Source organism: Drosophila obscura, unplaced genomic scaffold, assembly GCF_018151105.1.
Source record: "Drosophila obscura isolate BZ-5 IFL unplaced genomic scaffold, ASM1815110v1 contig_4, whole genome shotgun sequence".
In the NCBI taxonomy this organism is placed as follows: Eukaryota; Metazoa; Arthropoda; class Insecta; order Diptera; family Drosophilidae; genus Drosophila; species Drosophila obscura.
In genome coordinates this window covers 3,771,789-3,787,911 of record NW_024542828.1, presented here as the reverse complement: position 1 = coordinate 3,787,911, position 16,123 = coordinate 3,771,789, and the positions used below count along the sequence as shown (strand labels likewise).

The 16,123-nt window shown below is 44.5% G+C and overlaps 3 protein-coding genes across 5 annotated transcripts; 2 read left to right on the top strand and 1 right to left on the bottom strand.

Moving 5' to 3' along the window:
• Positions 1 to 7,190: 7,190 nt before the first annotated feature.
• On the bottom strand, positions 7,191 to 9,571 carry LOC111073004 (Golgi-associated plant pathogenesis-related protein 1). Of its 3 annotated transcripts, none has more exons than XM_022365132.2 (4): positions 9,531 to 9,571; positions 9,335 to 9,463; positions 8,960 to 9,267; positions 7,191 to 7,351 (listed from the first exon to the last, which is right to left on the bottom strand). In XM_022365132.2, the coding sequence occupies exons 1-4, from the start codon at positions 9,546 to 9,548 to the stop codon at positions 7,273 to 7,275; spliced, it is 534 nt and encodes a 177-aa protein (XP_022220824.2). In that variant the 5' UTR covers positions 9,549 to 9,571; the 3' UTR covers positions 7,191 to 7,272. The 3 variants fall into 3 exon arrangements, with proteins under 3 accessions (XP_022220824.2, XP_022220808.1, XP_022220831.2); XM_022365116.2 differs by lacking the exons at positions 8,960 to 9,267; positions 9,335 to 9,463; positions 9,531 to 9,571 and adding exons at positions 7,410 to 7,717; positions 7,785 to 7,913; positions 7,975 to 8,091 and having other exon boundaries at positions 7,202 to 7,351; XM_022365139.2 differs by lacking the exon at positions 7,191 to 7,351 and adding an exon at positions 8,777 to 8,897.
• A 2,176-nt stretch (positions 9,572 to 11,747) lies between these two features.
• On the top strand, positions 11,748 to 13,154 carry LOC111073211 (cytoplasmic dynein 1 light intermediate chain 1-like). Its single transcript, XM_022365423.2, has one exon. It carries the CDS (start codon positions 11,781 to 11,783, stop codon positions 13,152 to 13,154), a length of 1,374 nt encoding a protein of 457 aa, XP_022221115.2. The 5' UTR covers positions 11,748 to 11,780.
• A 738-nt stretch (positions 13,155 to 13,892) lies between these two features.
• On the top strand, positions 13,893 to 15,269 carry LOC111073049. The gene has a single exon (XM_022365180.2). It carries the CDS (start codon positions 13,978 to 13,980, stop codon positions 14,992 to 14,994), a length of 1,017 nt encoding a protein of 338 aa, XP_022220872.2. The 5' UTR covers positions 13,893 to 13,977; the 3' UTR covers positions 14,995 to 15,269.
• The last annotated feature ends 854 nt before the right edge of the window (positions 15,270 to 16,123 follow it).

Genomic DNA, 16,123 nt, shown 5'->3' with positions numbered 1-16,123 from the left:
CTGCCGGCCATTTTGTTGCTGCTGTTGCTGTTGTTATTGCTGCTGCGGCGCTTCTTGATGCTACTGCCATATCATCATTACTGTTGTTGCTGCCTGCCTGCTGGTTGGTGGCTGCTGCTGCTGCCGCTGCTGTTGCTGCCTCCGCTGTGATTTGTTGGCATCGTTACTGTTGTCGCTCTCAGCAAACTGTGCATAAATCGTGCACACCTACATTATGTTGCGATAAATCTGTAATGACCAAACCAGACCCGAACCCGAACCAAACCAAACCGAACCGAACTGAACCAAAACGGAGTACACAGACAGACCCAGACCCAGATCCAGCAACCAGACCAGGCCAACAAACCAAGCGACCGACCGTACAACCAACCAAGTGACCAACATCCACAGCAACAAATGACTCCCTTGATCCCCACTGCCAGCGCCACTGCCACTGCCCCACCACATCACACAGTTACTGGCACAAGTATGCGCTCAAGTTAATTTGCGTGTGTGTAAATATGCGTAATTATTGTTTATCTACAATGCATTACAATTTAACCGCAGACTGGGGTTTTTATATCAATTGCAATCTATTCAAATAACTCATGCGAGTACGAGTACGAGTATATGAACATCCGTACAAATTAAGAGTCGAGTGCACGTTGCTGCTGCGTGGCAGAGAGCTAAGAGAAAATGAACATATGTATAATAGGATTTTAAACATTTAAAGTTTGAATACAGAAAATTTTTCTTTACTGTTTATGGAGTTTTGGTAGAATTTTATGTGCCTTTGGCTATAAATAGGCATTTATTTATGATTTATTCATATCTGCCTGAACGAAACGTATTTATTTGTTATCTACTAAAGAAAAATCTTTTACGAAGTTATCCTAGAAGTTTCCACAACAACAACAAAAATCACACAATCAGCTAACCAATAAATCAAATAAATCTTTTGATATTTGCAGCTATTTTAATTCCAAGCAAGTTGCATTAAGAAACTTTCACAGAAAACCAGAAATAACTCTGTAATCCATATAGTTTTTTCCTAGAGGAAATTTCTTTTTTTTAAGTTTGTTCTTTTAGAAAACTTTTACACGCAAATGCACATGTAATGAAATTAGTATAAACTTGAAAGTATTTTACAGAAATATACGTACATATATATACGAATTCTTCTTAAATCATTTGCTGCAATTTCATTCCCTGTTTCCCTGGGGGCATGCTCCACATCGCACTGGCAACGAATGCCATATGAAACTTTCACCTTTGGCCCGTGGAAGGATTCCACGGGGGAGGCAGTCCCACATTTGCCAGCCTCTCTCGCAGTCAGTTTGGAGTAATTAACTTAATTTGTCTTGAGTGCCGGGGCCAGAGATTCCAACTTTTGCCACATATTCTCGACTCCGCTCTGTCTCCCTGCCTCCCCCGATGGCAGACGGAACGCTGATTACGCTGCACATTAATTTAACCATTTCATTTTGTCATTTTATTACTTATGGAAGTCCTTCGCATCGCCTCGCTTCCCTGCTCATCAATTGTAAGTTTAATAAACTCTTTTACTTAAATTATATTTACGAGAGGCGCCGCAAACATACAAAAAAAAGGAACAGAATGCGGCACCGTGATTCTTTCTGCTGATTCGGAGGGGTGGGTGGTGTGGTGGTAGGCAGCATATTTTGTGAATGTGCAACACAGATACGCCGCGGCAAAGTCACTGATAGCTGTCTCTGTGTGTGTACGTGTGGTGTGTGTGTGTGTGTGTGTGTGTGTGGGGGCATCATTAAGCGCTCCATTTTGATACTTAAAACTTTGCAATGCTCCTCCTGCCACAGGCTGTTCCTCCAGCTCTTGCTGCTGCTGCTGCTTGTGGCAGCCACACCAGAGGCAGCTACAGAGCCAGCGACAGAGGCGACGTAATTTTTAATAGTTTCGCAATTAAATCGTAAAATTTAACAACTTTGCGCACTTCTTAACGAAATTGCGCAACCAACGAACGAAACTCTGACACTGATGCATTTCCGGTTAGCCAGGAGCCGGAAGCGGGTTGCTGGGTGGGGGGGGCCAGCGGCCAGCGGAACGATGGTGCGCGCTGAAGTGGCAAACTGCATTGCGCTTAATGAGAAAATTTCACAGCCAAAAAAAAAAAAAAGTTTATTTCCAGTTGTTTGCTTATTTGTTGCTGTTTTTTTTTTTTTGCCTTTTCAACTTTCGCTTCCCCTTCGTCTGTCGACTCTCGACTCTCGGCTTTTGGCTTTTCATATCTTAATTTTGGTGTTGAGTTTTCCTTATTTTTTTAAATGTAGAAGATTAATTATGGCCTCAAAAAGAGAGCGGTAGAGAGAGCAGGGAAAAGTAAAATTTCTCGCCATGAATCATTCGAAGACTCGAAGCGAATTGGCAACTAATCTCATACCCTGGGGAGGGGGTCATGCATATAAATCCAGCAACCGCAGACACACATTTTGCCACATTGCCAGGCGGCAGGCACCTCAAATTAAATTAAGCCATAATTTATATGCCAGAAAAAGAGCAGGAAAAGAGCAAAGAAAAGCTCAAAATTCAAATGCCCAACAAATATATGGCTCTAAAATCTGCTGCACAGACACGCACACACACACACACCAGTTGGCCAAAAAGGAAAGACAGAGAGAAATGTTGAGAGAATTTATTGGAATTCCATCAATTGTGGGGCCGCTCTCTGTGTTCCCATTTCGAGTGGTTAGACATCCCACTGTGACCCGCACAAAAACTCAACTCCAACTGCCAGGCAATGCTTTGAGCTAGAGGCCAGGGACTGGGGACACGGAGACAGAAAAGTTAGAGCCAGTACCAGGAGCCAGGAGACAGTAGCCAGGAGCCAGAAGCCAGAGCCAGAACTAGCATGGACACTGGCAGGGATGGCAGTTTGACCCGCAGGAGGGACTTTGGCACGGAACGGCTCATCATAAATACAAAGCAGGGCAGCGCTTTGTCAGGCAACGTTCGACACTTTTATTGGCTCCCACACTCAGCTGGATGGCTGCCTCCTCTCGCTTGTCTCTCTCCCTCCCTCTCTCTCTCTCTCTCTCCTTCTGGCCGTCATCGATATGCCAGCAGCATCCTGCAGTTCCATCTGCCTGGCCGTGCTTCAAACTCCTGCTGCATCTCCTGCTCCAACTGCTGCAGCGTCTCCTGCATCCATTGCTCCAACATCTGCTCCTTTTCCTACCTTCTATCATGCTCTAGGGCACCACCTCCTGCCTGCAGGCCAAAGCCTGGGGTTTGGGGGGTTCCTTTGTGCCAGGCAAATGAAATTGAAAATTTTTATGATGCCTTCTGCCTGGGAGCGGCAGCGGCAGCACCACCCGGAACTTGCTCAAGTTTCTAGAATGTTGAAAATTTAAGCAGCTATATAAAGTTGGTTAATCCGGCAGCTGATTAAGATGAGATTGAGAGCGGCCAGAGGTGAGGCCTAGGGCACAGGTTAATGGCATAGTCAAAGCCAAAGTCTGTATAATTTTTATGACTACCAATGGGCTACACGTGCTGCTCTCTCGTTGATGTTTATGGCACGGAGATCGGTCTCTATTCATCTACAAAAAAAAGAGAGAAAAAAAAACTGCAGCTTAAATATTTTGTAGAGCAGAAGAACTCTTGAACTAAACGAGTTAGCAGGGTGGGTGAGGGCCTGTAGGGCTCCAAAGTAGCTGGCAAGTAACAAGCTTAACCGCAAAAGTTTTAAATAAACTTTTGTTGCTGTTTTTCCTATGTAGCAGAGAGCAGAATGCGTCCGCGCAAGCGGCATAACTATAACTTCCGATTCCGGGCGGTGACTTGCGTGGGTGGTGGTGGGGGAGGGGGCCCACTGAAGTTGTTGCCTTGTAATACAGTTAAATATAAATTCAAAAAATATACGAGTACGAGTGCGAGAGAGCAACTTTCCTTGCCACCATTTTCCTTGTTGGTTTTTGCTTTCTTCTTTTTCCCTTTTTCTCATTTTTTTTCTTTTCGTTTCTTTTTCTATTTTTTTGTTGCCACTTTTTTGTTACTTATGCAATTTGCATGAGCGGCAAACACCCACGGAACAACTAACAAGTCTGCAGCATCAGCAGCAGGAGGAGGAGCAGCAGAAGCACCAGCAGCCGCAGCCAACAGCCACAGCAACAATGATGGCAGCCAGCAAACTTCCTGCCTGATGAATAAGTGTCTGCTCCGCCATGTTTGTTCCTCTTTCTCCCTTTCTTCTCTGTGTGCGTGTGCGTGTTTAGCTTGTTTAAATGTATGCAACAAACAACAATAATAAAAACAACTTCCTAATTGAGAAAATAAAAATCAACAACAATAATAACTGCCTCGAATGGGGACAATGGGCAGCATAAGTGGAGTCGAGTCTGAAATCGTTTCAAAACTGCAGTAATTGAAAGCAAGTGAATAGCTGAAGAAACCCAAATGGAAATTTAAAGAAGAAACTTTTTCTTTAGTGCTTTTAAATAACTTTAAATATCGTTTACACTGGGAGGGCTCTTGAGTATATTTCCCTCAAGCAGAACATACCTCTTTCTCAGCTCATTTCACCCATTGTACCGCCAAGAGGAGAGCAGCAGCAGCAGCAGCAGCAGTGCAGCATAGCCGCAGTCTGGCATAAATTTAACGCAGCACAAGACGGACTTCCGCTCGGACCAACCGCCATGTTTTTATGCATGCAGCCTGCGCCCAGTGCCTGCGCCTGTGTGTCTCTCTGTGTAAAAATACAGTTTAACAGAAAGAAATGCAACAAAAAGCAAAACGAGAGAGACACAAACAGAACAGAGCAGAACAGGCAGCCAGTCAGCCAGGCAGCAGCCAGGCCCAAATGAAGTTATACAAACGCTGATAGCCAAACGAGAGGCAGCCGCGAGCAACAGCAGTAGCAACAGCAACAGCAGCAACAACCACCAACAGCAGCAGAAAACAAATGGCGAGTCATATTAATTTCTGCTATCTCCGTGACGCTTTACATGCGTACTCCTCGTACTCGACGCAACTCTAGCAATAAATTTGATTTGTTTAGCAATTTGTTGCATATCGCATTGCGCATACGCCCCGTGCATCCATCTCCTTGCAGTCACGTCGTCGCTCTGGCTCTTGGCTCTTGGCATTGTGGGTCTGTATTTGCTTTAACAATGAATAACGTGCATGTGTGTGTGTGTCTGTGTGTGTTTGTTGGTTATTTTTCGCTTTTATGTTGCAGCTTCATGCCGACATTTTATGCACTTCCATTGACAATAATTTATATTGAAATGTGTTACTACAGGACTCGAACATAGTCTGTGTGGGGGCTCCCTGCGTGGGTGTATTAGTTTGGAGTGCTTGGAACATTTAACACGTTGTACACTGCCATCATTCATTCGATAAAGTAAATTACCTTTTTCTCAGTGAAATCCAACAAACCGGAGTACAGTACTCCAGCCAAAAAAAACCCACTCGTTTGTGGGAAAGTATCCCCTTTTACTTCGCATTCTTCCAAACAATTATGACCGAGCGCTTCCTTGCCAGTGCAAATGCAATTCTAATTTGTCTGTTTGCAACCATAAATTTCAGTGCAGCAGTTTGCCAATTGGCGACACTTGCAACAAAGTATCGTGGCTGCCAGCAGTTTTCATTCTCTTTTCCCTTTTTTTTTTGGTGGATGGGGGAAAGAAAAACGCAATCGATGAAGGTCCTGATGTCGTGGCGGGTTCCTGGCAGAATCTTTGCGAACATTTTAATAATTAATAACAATTTAGCGTGCACTTAATTTTAATTATTACTCAATTAGGTCAGCGCCATTACAATTTAAGTACGCGAGGCATAATTAAACAATTTTCAGGCCAATGGCAGCCAGCCCTTTTGCCCAGTTTTCCCTTGGCTTGCTCACAGCCACAGCCCTGACGGGTTGTCCAGCCAGCACGCTCTCGTTTCGCGTGGAAATTTGTTCCGCACTGTCATTGGGGATGGCTCTGTGTGTAAATTTGATTTGATAACATTTTGTCAGTGCCGCATTTATGATGCACATAAATTTTACGACCAATTTCAAGTTATAAATAGTTGACGAGGAGGAATCAAACCCTCAATGAAGTGACGATGGAGTTGGCAAACAGGACATCCGCAAAGACACAATCAAATCAGCAGCTCTGAAGTTTTAAGTGCATCAACTGAAAGTCTCTGCTCTGCCAGAAACTTAACCCAGAGTAAAAAATGAAACGAGTATTCCCTGGGCTGGCGAGAGATCTGCATTTCAATTAATTTTTTTTTCTGTGTTTGGAAAGTGTTTGAAGTTTGAAATGAAAGGTTGAAATGGGCGCCAGAGATGGAAGCAATTTGAATGTCATTAGGCGGAGCCGCAGCCCAAGACAATCCAAGAATCCACGCATGGAAAGCAGGAAACAAGAAACCGGATACTGAATGCTGAGTGCCGAATCCAAAACCGATGACAATACCAAAGAAACCAACGCAAGAGGAAGCAAAAATAAAGAAAGGTATAAATAAAACTTCATATCTGATTGAATAATAATGTGTGCTTAAGGATTTAATGCGCTGCCGGCAGCTGCTCGAGGCCCCAGGACGACTCTCTGGGTAGCTCCCAATGGGGGGAAAAAAAAACAACGAAACAACGACGACAACAAAATGTTAAATTACAATACCATGAATGGCAGAGAAAGGCAGCAAGCAGTAGCAGCAGTAGGAGCAGCAGACACACGGCCAGTGGGGAATTTTGTTTGCCTCGATGCTGATTGCCAAAAAAAGAAGGAATAAAAATAATAAAAAAAAAAAAACAGGAAGAGAACAGAAAGCATATAGCAGAAAGCAGGCCACATCCCGGCTAGCAGGGGCAAAAAATTGAATTTCCTTATCGCACGTTTTCAAATTAACCCAACAGCCCAGCCCCACACCCCCCGCAAGCCAGCCATATGCATACATATGTGGGTCCCTGGTTCTGGTCCAGGCCTCTCGGGGCTTGGGTGTCAAGCTTATTTGAATTTTAAATAAAATTACGTGTTGGTACCCTTTATTTGCGAAACTATCATCATTAGCAGCACATTTAGAGAGACAGCCCCAGCCGCATACTTATCCTTTTGGCAAAGTCCTTGATCTGTTCTAGAATACTACGCTTTAGCCACATATCTTTATTGATTATTATAATTGAATGCTGAGAATTATAGCCACCATTCCCATTTGTTCCCCATAAAAAGTCAGCCAAAATCGAACAATCGTTTGTGCTATATTATTATATGAATTTATTAAATTACAATGCACTTCGCTGCATACTTTAAGCTATTCTTAATAGATCTAAACAATAAATTCAATACGAAGCCAAGCTGCAGCAAGAGCAATAAAGCCATATGACACTGAGTGGGTAACACCATTGCTAATAAAAAATAATACAAATAGGCAAAAATATGCAAAAGAGCTGTTCGAGTACTTACTTGCTTTTGAGAACATTCTGTTCGAATTTCCCCATTGTATTGCCTGCTGGCTGGTACCGTCCCACAACATAGACTTTGCGATCTTTGCCATTGGCTTTGCCCATGCCCAGTTTCGTAGTGCTCTTCCAAACGACTTGGGTGAAGTGTCCGGTGTTCATGGCGAAGCCTGGCTTCTTAAAATCGTAGAGGGATATTTCATCATACCACGCCTTTACACAATCATTCGGGTCTCCTCCAATAGTAAGGTATAAGTTCTCACCAAGACCAGGAGCTTTTGAGTGCTCAAATACGTCCTTTTCGGCCAATTCCTGTGTGTGGCAGAACCTATTAGTTGGTGGTTGTCTGCTGATTTCGTTTGATATATTACATCCATACCTTGGCATATGATTCAGCGCCGTTACTCAACTCCTGGTCCAATGTTAGGTCTGGGGCACTGTGTTTTTTCCTGTACTCATTATGCTTTTTAAGACAATCCTCAGCGAAATCAGCTTGGATCTGGGCGAACTGCAATTAAAAATGATCGATCCTCAACGGTAATTTAAATTATTTATTTTCTTGCAATCACCCCACAAAGTGTTAACACAGTCACAATAAATTTCACTTGCATTTTTTAAAATATTTTTTTGGAGTTGAAATTTTTCTGGAAAAATGTATATTTTTAACTAATGATATATGACAAGACAGACAACATTTTCCAAAGCTATATTTCCATAGTAAATGTGTCTCTCAATGTTATATCAGGAATATTCTATTTATGGTCAGCAGTTTTCGTTTTGCTTTAACAACCGTATGAAGGTTATTACCACATCAATTTATTAAATTAAAATGCATTACCAATCACAACAGCAGCTTAATTAAAGCAATCGATAACACTACTCGACAAAATCGAACTTTTTTTTCCACAAGGATCCAAACCGACTTTTTCTGATAGATATGGAGATTTAAAATTTTTTAAAGAATTATGGTTTTTTTCTATGGCAGAACTTTTTTTTGAAAAATGTTTGAAGTCTGGTATTTTTTTTTAAAGCTTTTTTCAGAGAATGCACCTATACACAAAAAAATAGAGGACACAGGATATAATTTTTTTTCGACTTTTCCTGAGTTTTTAAAGTCAAAATTTCGTAAAATATACCGCACAAAAATCATCATTTTTGAATTTCAATGATTTATATTTCCCAGACGGTAAGCTGTAATCACAAAGTGTTTAGGCTTAACTTTTAGCGGTTTTAATTATCTTTTAAAAATAGCAAAGTTCTTTACAACGAGACGTAAGATACTAGAGTTATGTGAAAAAAACCAACGCTACCTCTGAAAAAAGCTTAAAAAAATATACCAGGCCCCAAATCTTTAAGAAAAAGTTCGTTTTGTTCCTTGAGGAAAAATCGTGTGGACTAGTGTAATAGATAGATCCAAATAATACATTAAATAAAAATCCAAGCTGCAGTAAGAACCACCAAGCCAAAAGAAACTGAATGGGTAACTCCATTGCTAATAAAAATGTGCTAAATTAATATTAATATTTCTTTCACAAGAGCGGTTCGAGTACTTACTTGCTTTTGAGAACATTCTGTTCGAATTTCCCCAATATATTGCCTTGTGGCTGGTACCGTCCCACAACATAGATTTTTCCACCTTTGCTAGCGGCTTTGCCCATGCCCAGTTTCGTAGTGCTCTTCCAAACGACTTGGGTGAAGTGTCCGGTGTTCATGGCGAAGCCTGGCTTCTTAAAATCGTAGAGGGATATTTCATCATACCACTCCTTTACACAATCATTCGGGTCTCCTCCATAAGTGAGGTATAAGTTCTCACCAAGACCAGGAGCTTTTGAGTGCTCAAATACGTCCTTTTCGGCCAATTCCTGTGTGTGGCAACACCTATTAGTTGGTGGTTGTCTGCTGATTTCGTTTGATATATTACATCCATACCTTGGCATATGATTCAGCGCCGTTACTCAACTCCTGGTCCAATGTTAGGTCTGGGGCACTGTGTTTTTTCCTGTACTCATTATGCTTTTTAAGACAATCCTCAGCGAAATCAGCTTGGATCTGGGCGAACTGCAATTAATGTTGATCGACCCCTAATGGTGTTGATAATTTTAATTATTTATTTTCTTGCACTTACCCCATAAAATGTAAGCATATTCAGAATATATTTCACCTGCATTGTTATATTAATCTATATGTATGGTAGGACTGACAGAATTTTCCAGGGCTTTATTTACGTAGTAAATGTGTTCTCTAGTGTTTCAGTTTTTCCATCGGGAATAGCCTTTTTTATTTCCATAAGTTTTTCCTTGCTGCTATTAGCTTTATGAAGGCTTAATGCATTCTGGCATTAAGGGCCCTACAGATGACTTCAATATAGGACCATGTGCAGCCGCGACGGGGAAAAGGATAATGTGATGAGTGGGGATCGTCAGCGACAGCGGACGGATATTAAATTGTTTGAATGTTGGGGGGCAACAATGGGCTAGCTAGATATTGGCCCACTTGTGCCCTGCGGGTTGGTCTGGATACTCCCCGTGTGTGGCCAAGCCACCGCAACGCATGTGGCTGATGCTTTGGGCCATCATGGCGCTGACAACAATAACAGCGTGGCAGCGGCGACACGAGCAACAACTGCAAAGTAAGTACTTTGTCCTCCGCTTCGGCTTCGGCTTTGGCTCTTTTTGGTTGTAAAATGTCAATTTGGGCCCTTGACAAAGATTTATTGTGTGGCAGAGGCGTCAGTGTTTGATAGGTGCGCGCTTAACTGCCCCCCCCACACATTCAATGTATGAGCAACATATTCCCACTATCAGTATCACCATCATCATCAGCACTAGGCCTGCCACTGCCGCTGCCAGTGCCAGTGCCAGTGCAATTCATTTTTTAGTTTTTATTTTTTATTTAGTTTTTGGTCGGTCCACAATCCAATTTCCGTGCCACAAAGGCAAGTTCAACTGTGCGGAGAATGAATGCAACAGAGTCACCAAAAGGAGTCAACGCTGGCTGTCGGGGTGTGTGGCATTTAAATGGAAATGGCATATTCTCCAGCCACATAATGGTTAACCAACAAAACACACACAAAATGCCACATTTTTGTACAAAAATGAACATCAAAAGGCGTCAAGAGGATGAAGAATATAAATTGCATAAAAATGTGCATAATAAATGCAATTTATACTGCCGAAAAGAGTCTCCTGCTGTTAGAGTCCTCAGGGGCACCGACCTCGACCTGGGGCATAGCTAAACTAATTTCTTCTAACTCAAGCAGGGCAAACACTGTCGCAGGACTATGGCTGCTTTGTCCATTTAAGCAGCAGTGCCGTTCCCCCCCAATCCCTGCCTGCTGCCCAGGTGCAATCCTGCTCTCTGATGGCAGCCCTGACCGACATTCGATGAATTGACCAACGCAGCTTGTTATTTTTTGTGTGCAACAGCGCGTTTCATTTGCTGCTGGAGGTTATCTGTGCCCTGCTCCCTGACCCATGCCACACCATCAACCATCCTAACCAGAGGGTGAAAACAGAAGAAGACGGGGAAGCTTTTTCCCCTGGCAGTTCCCAAGCCTTTTTTTTTTTTTGTTTGTTTGCTGTTGGCCAAAAAGTTTCGCTCTGTTTTTGCCAGATTCCCGTATTCGTTCAACCGGACGGACAGGCGACGTATGTTTTTCACCTGCCCAATGCTTCCACTCCGCTCCACTCCACTCCGCTCCACTCGCATTCTGTTCGTATTTGTTTGCGTATTATTGCCCCACACTCGCACTGGGAAATCGGGTTTGTTTGCCCAGCATCTTTCCTCTCCTCTCCTCTCGTCTCGTCTCCGATGGTTGTGTGCGGGTACGCGTGAATTTCCCGCTGACAATTGTGATTTTCGCTTGGTTCAGCATCGGGCAAAAGGTTTTTAATTAGATTTTACTTCATGTTCCGCTGTCATTCAATGACAATGCGCGTTGTCTGCTGCATCTGCTCGCTGCTCACTGCTCACTGCTTGTGCTTTATCCCCATTTCTATCCAACTAAATGAGTTGTTCAGTTCAATCATTCAATTGCCAGTTGATTAATTTGGTTATTTTTTTTCCGTTGCCCTGGCATCTGTTTCATGCATTCAATTCGAATGAACCGATAAAATCCAAAATGATATCGATGTTAAAGATTGATAGTTCGAACAACTCTGTGCAACTCTGTGACTCAGTTGTCAACGTAGAATTATTTTACTGCTGAAAAGTGGAAAATTCACTAATTGTCTCGCACATATCGATACATCGTTTCTGGTCGCTGCTACAACAGACCAACCACTAACGCCAATAGGCGTTGAAATCACAAAAAAAAAAAAAAATTCACTAATTTATAAAGTGAGAAAGTGAGAAAAACGTTTAAACAGTCGCGAAAATGGCAGAAGAAAAGGCTAAAGAGAATCTATGGTATGCCATATTGAATGAGCAAAAGCCACGCTTCAGAAAACTGGTATCAAACAAATCTTTACTCGTTTTGGGTGATAATGGCACCGGCAAGACGTCCCTCATTGCCAAGCTGCAGGGAAAGAAGCCCCCGAAGCATGGAGCCGGCCTGGAGTATGCCTACATTGATGTGGAGGACGACAGCAATGGAGACAAGGCGCAGCTGGGAGTGTGGACAATGGATGGTGACACTGGGCACACAAGTCTGTTGGCCTTGGCCCTCAACGTAAATAACTTTGAAGGTGCACTCGTCATGCTTACAGTTTCGATGACAGAGCCCTGGACCTGGCCGGAGCAACTCAACCATTGGATAAACGTGCTGGAAGGCCACATCGAAAGCCTGCCGCTGGCTGCCGAGCAGAAGGAGGCGGCACGCAAGCAACTGGCAACAAAGTGGCAGAGTTACTGCTACCCGGGATCGTCTCTGAAACAAACAAGCGTCGGTCTAAACAGTGCAATCGATGGGGATGATCTGTTGCCGCTGACAGAGGATGAACTTACCACAAATCTAGGTGTCGACCTTGTCGTTGTGGTCACAAAGACGGACTGCATGGCAGCCGCCTTTCAGTTGGAGCACGACTATCGTGACGAGCACTTCGATTTTATGCAGCAGTGGATACGCAAATTTTGCCTTCGTCACGGCGCTGCACTCTTCTACACGAGCATCAAGAAAGCCACAAACTGTGATTACCTCCAGAAGTATCTTTTGCATCGAGTTTACGGTCTGCCCTTCCAAACTCCACCAATGGTCGCCGAGCCGGATGCCGTATGCGTTCCAGCTGGCTGGGATACCCTGAAGAAGATTGATATTTTGTCTGAGAACAACCATGGCATCCAGGCCGATAGTGACTACACGGACGTCATCAGGGCGCCTTACACTGGGAATGGGATGTACAATCGAGATTTGGAATTCGTGGAAACCGTGGACGAGCAGGCATTCCTGGCCCGCCAATTGGAGATCCTCAAAAGGCTCGACCAAGAGCAGGCACAGGGAGGCGGCGACACCATACACCGCACGCACCGAACCAGCACTGGACTGCGCTCCACCATAATAACGGATTCACCTGAATCTGCTGGTGGCGAGGGAATTTTGGCCAAGTTCTTCAGCTCGCTTCTACAGAAAAAGGCGGCAACTAGCACTGCTGACGGCTCGGAGTCTGGCCGCAACGATACCGAGAAGTTGGCAGTTCCCTTGGATCCGAGCGCAGATTTGGATCGCTTCTCCAGCAATTGGAAGAAGGCAGATCCGAAGAAGCCAGAGGAACCACAACAGAACATGAACGAGCATGAACAAACTAAGAACTAAAAAAATAAACAACAAATTGAGCAGCAAAGAGTTTGGTTTGTGTTGGAAGAGGGAGAGGGAGAGGCAGTATAGGCAGAGATCATGCTGGGCGGCAGAGAGATGCATGCGATAAGAATGCATGATTGAAGCTGGCACAGGCAGAAGCGACAACGGCGTTGGCAGAGGTAAAGAAGGGAAAGAGAGTGCTAGAGAGATCGAAAGGCAGAACTATGCAGATAAGTTATGTATGTATGAGCAGCAGAGACAGGGGCGTAGCAGAAGCATGTGCGGAGCAGAGGTATCAAAAAGGGAGTCAGAGCAAAGCTAACACCTTATTTCCCCCCTTCACCATATGCAGGGCAGCCCATTATCTTTTCCAGCATTTCCCCATCATGAGTGAGTTCCACTCGCTTTTCTGTGCTTTTCCTGTTGTTCTTCCTTCATTTAAGTAATTTAAAATTCGCATTAAGTTTGTTTGTCGCTGGCATTAAGTTTTATTATGAAGATGAATTGTGGCTGATTCCGTGTGTGCATCTGTGATCCCAGCTCCTGTGGGGTGGGGGTCGGGGTCGAGGTCCCATGTGTGTTTTCAACGTGAATGTTTGCATTAATTGAGGGTTAAGTGCCTGCTGCTGCCTAAGAACTTTTGCAAATGTCATCGTTAGGAAACCGCAGTGGGTGCATGCCACTGCGGATGCAACGCACGAGCATCTCCACCTTGCAGCATATCAAATCAAGTGTCACATGGAAATACCCATCAAAACCCTAACACACATCAAACGAGATTCATTTAATTCTCACAAAGGTACTACCGCATAGGTTATTTATTGATAACTCTGCAACCATGGAGGGTTCTTCCATAACTATCCAAAATTTCAGTAATATTGCTCTCCCCGATAAAGCCCCTAACGTGGCCAAACCTTTGGCCCAGAAGCAAGGCACTCATCCACTTTTGCCCTGCCATGCCCCTGGATTACCTCGATGTGTGACCGATGTTCTGGCAGTACCGCCAGCCGAAACCCTATGGAAGTTTATTGAGCTGCCATGGGTCAAGAAGACAAAGATCTTCCACTGCGAGCCGCCACCGGAGCCAAGTCATCCGAAGCGAAGAGGCTCACAGCTTGCCAAGGAGGAGGTGGAGGAGGAGCAGGCCAGCGAGCAGTCGTCACCGCCCACAATGGATGAGGAAATGCAGCTGGAGGACATTCTGGCAGAGGTGAATCGCATTAAAGGGCGCGTGGGAGAGGTGGATCGTCAGCTGGAGTCCCGCATACCCGATTGCCCGGACATCGATCCCTGCGTGAGCATGGACGTGGAGCTGCTGGCGTTCAACACCAATCCCGATATCTTGGAGCTGCAGCGCAACACCCACAAGCTGCGCCAGCAGTTGGCGGAGCTCCAGCTGTGCCGCGTGGCCACGGACAAAAACATAAAGGACATGCGTGCCAGCGTTTGCCGGGAGATGGAGCATGCCGATCGCCTGCAGAAGCGCCTCAACGAGCTGGACTCCTTCAAGCGTACCCTGGAGCGAGAGCAGGCCATTTGCAAGCAGCGCTTCCACTTCGTGGAGCAGGTGAAGGTCGATGGCGGCGAGTGCAACAATTACTTCGACTCTGAGCGAAAGCTGATGGAGTGCTACCTGGACAGGCTGGTCACCAAGCTGGACTACCAGCAGCAGAAGCGTCGGGCCCTCAAGGATATCGACTATGTGAAACTGAAGGCCAAGAAGTTCCACGACCACATGTTCTACGCAATTGACAAGCTGGACGCCTTCATGGGCACCGACGGACGCATGCATCCGCCGGAGCTGTTGACCTTCCTCTCCCGCAACGAGAAGTTGTTCGGCCCCTGTACCTATTAAACGCACAAATCTGTCTTCAAATGGTTCAATTTGTCTTCGACAAATGGGGCTAGGGGGGTCAAGCCGCTCCCCAAAACATGGCACGGAGATGATTATGTTGTCCTGTCTGCTGTAGCCCTGGCGACAGCTGTCACAAATGTTGCTGGCATTCCAGATATTCTTTAGGCGGAGAAGGTATTGACGACTGTCGCGTCACTAAGGTTGACAGGCAGCTTAAAAACAGAGTATTATTTAATACTTGGGCAACCAAAAAACAACACAATAGAAGTCATTTACAGCGATAACTTTACGATTTATGATTCGAATTTCCATCGACGAGAGCATTTCCAATTCGTTGTGCCACAGATAATTGTGGATTTCTTTTGGTGTTTCGCTCTGTATTTCGGGGTGCCCACAACAAATTGTATTTAGCATAAAAATTTACGATAATGACCGCACAGAACAACGTCAGCGACACGAGCACCGCACACCACGACCATCAGCGGAGGCAGACATCGCATCAAATTTCGCATAGGCAAATAGACGACAGACACATCCACACCGAGGAAGATGGGCAGGGAAACCAGCAGTTGACGCCTGTTGTGGCCAGGATCTAACGAGAGATGTGGTTCAGGGCGTGTGGTGTGGTGTGGTTTGTTGTGGGAGCGTCGCACAGGTTCTCCATTCAAGTGTCATTGCCCGTCTAATGCTCAAAGTTAAATTAATATTTTTGCCATTGCCGCAACGCAACGCAACGCAACACAACACGAACAAGAAACTTGTTTTGGCGCTGATTCCTCTCTGGATCTCGCATTTCAAAAATTGACGAATATTTTCTGCGGCTTAACCAGCAGTCAAAGTCAACTGTTGTCGGTTTTTCTGGCCAACAGAGAATTTTCGTTTTCATGTTTGGCGTATATTTCCTCTTACTTTTATATATTTTCTGGGAGATTAGCAAAGTTTTGTGCAGTCATTTATTTAAACTTTTTGCTCGGCATTGGGGGAAGTGGGGGGAGAGTGAGAGACAGCGACAGGGACAGCCAAAGAGATGGCAGATATTTCTCGTATATAAATTGTGTAAAACGAATTTTGATATCCTGATAATCGCATTTGGAACGCTGCCTGAAGGATAATCGCAAAATAAAAATAA

What these genes read in the sequence shown, in the direction of transcription:
- LOC111073004 (XM_022365116.2), bottom strand. Translation starts at nt 8,016, where the DNA reads ATGCAAGTGAAATTTATTGTGACTGTGTTAACACTTTGTGGG. An exon ending in CTGTGTTAACACTTTGTGGG is followed by an intron (nt 7,914 to 7,974) that starts GTGATTGCAAGA and finishes TTTTAATTGCAG; the next exon opens with TTCGCCCAGATCCAAGCTGA. An exon ending in CAGAATGTTCTCAAAAGCAA is followed by an intron (nt 7,352 to 7,409) that starts GTAAGTACTCGA and finishes ATTTTTTATTAG; the next exon opens with CAATGGTGTTACCCACTCAG.
- LOC111073211 (XM_022365423.2), top strand. Translation starts at nt 11,781, where the DNA reads ATGGCAGAAGAAAAGGCTAAAGAGAATCTATGGTATGCCATATTGAAT.
- LOC111073049 (XM_022365180.2), top strand. Translation starts at nt 13,978, where the DNA reads ATGGAGGGTTCTTCCATAACTATCCAAAATTTCAGTAATATTGCTCTC.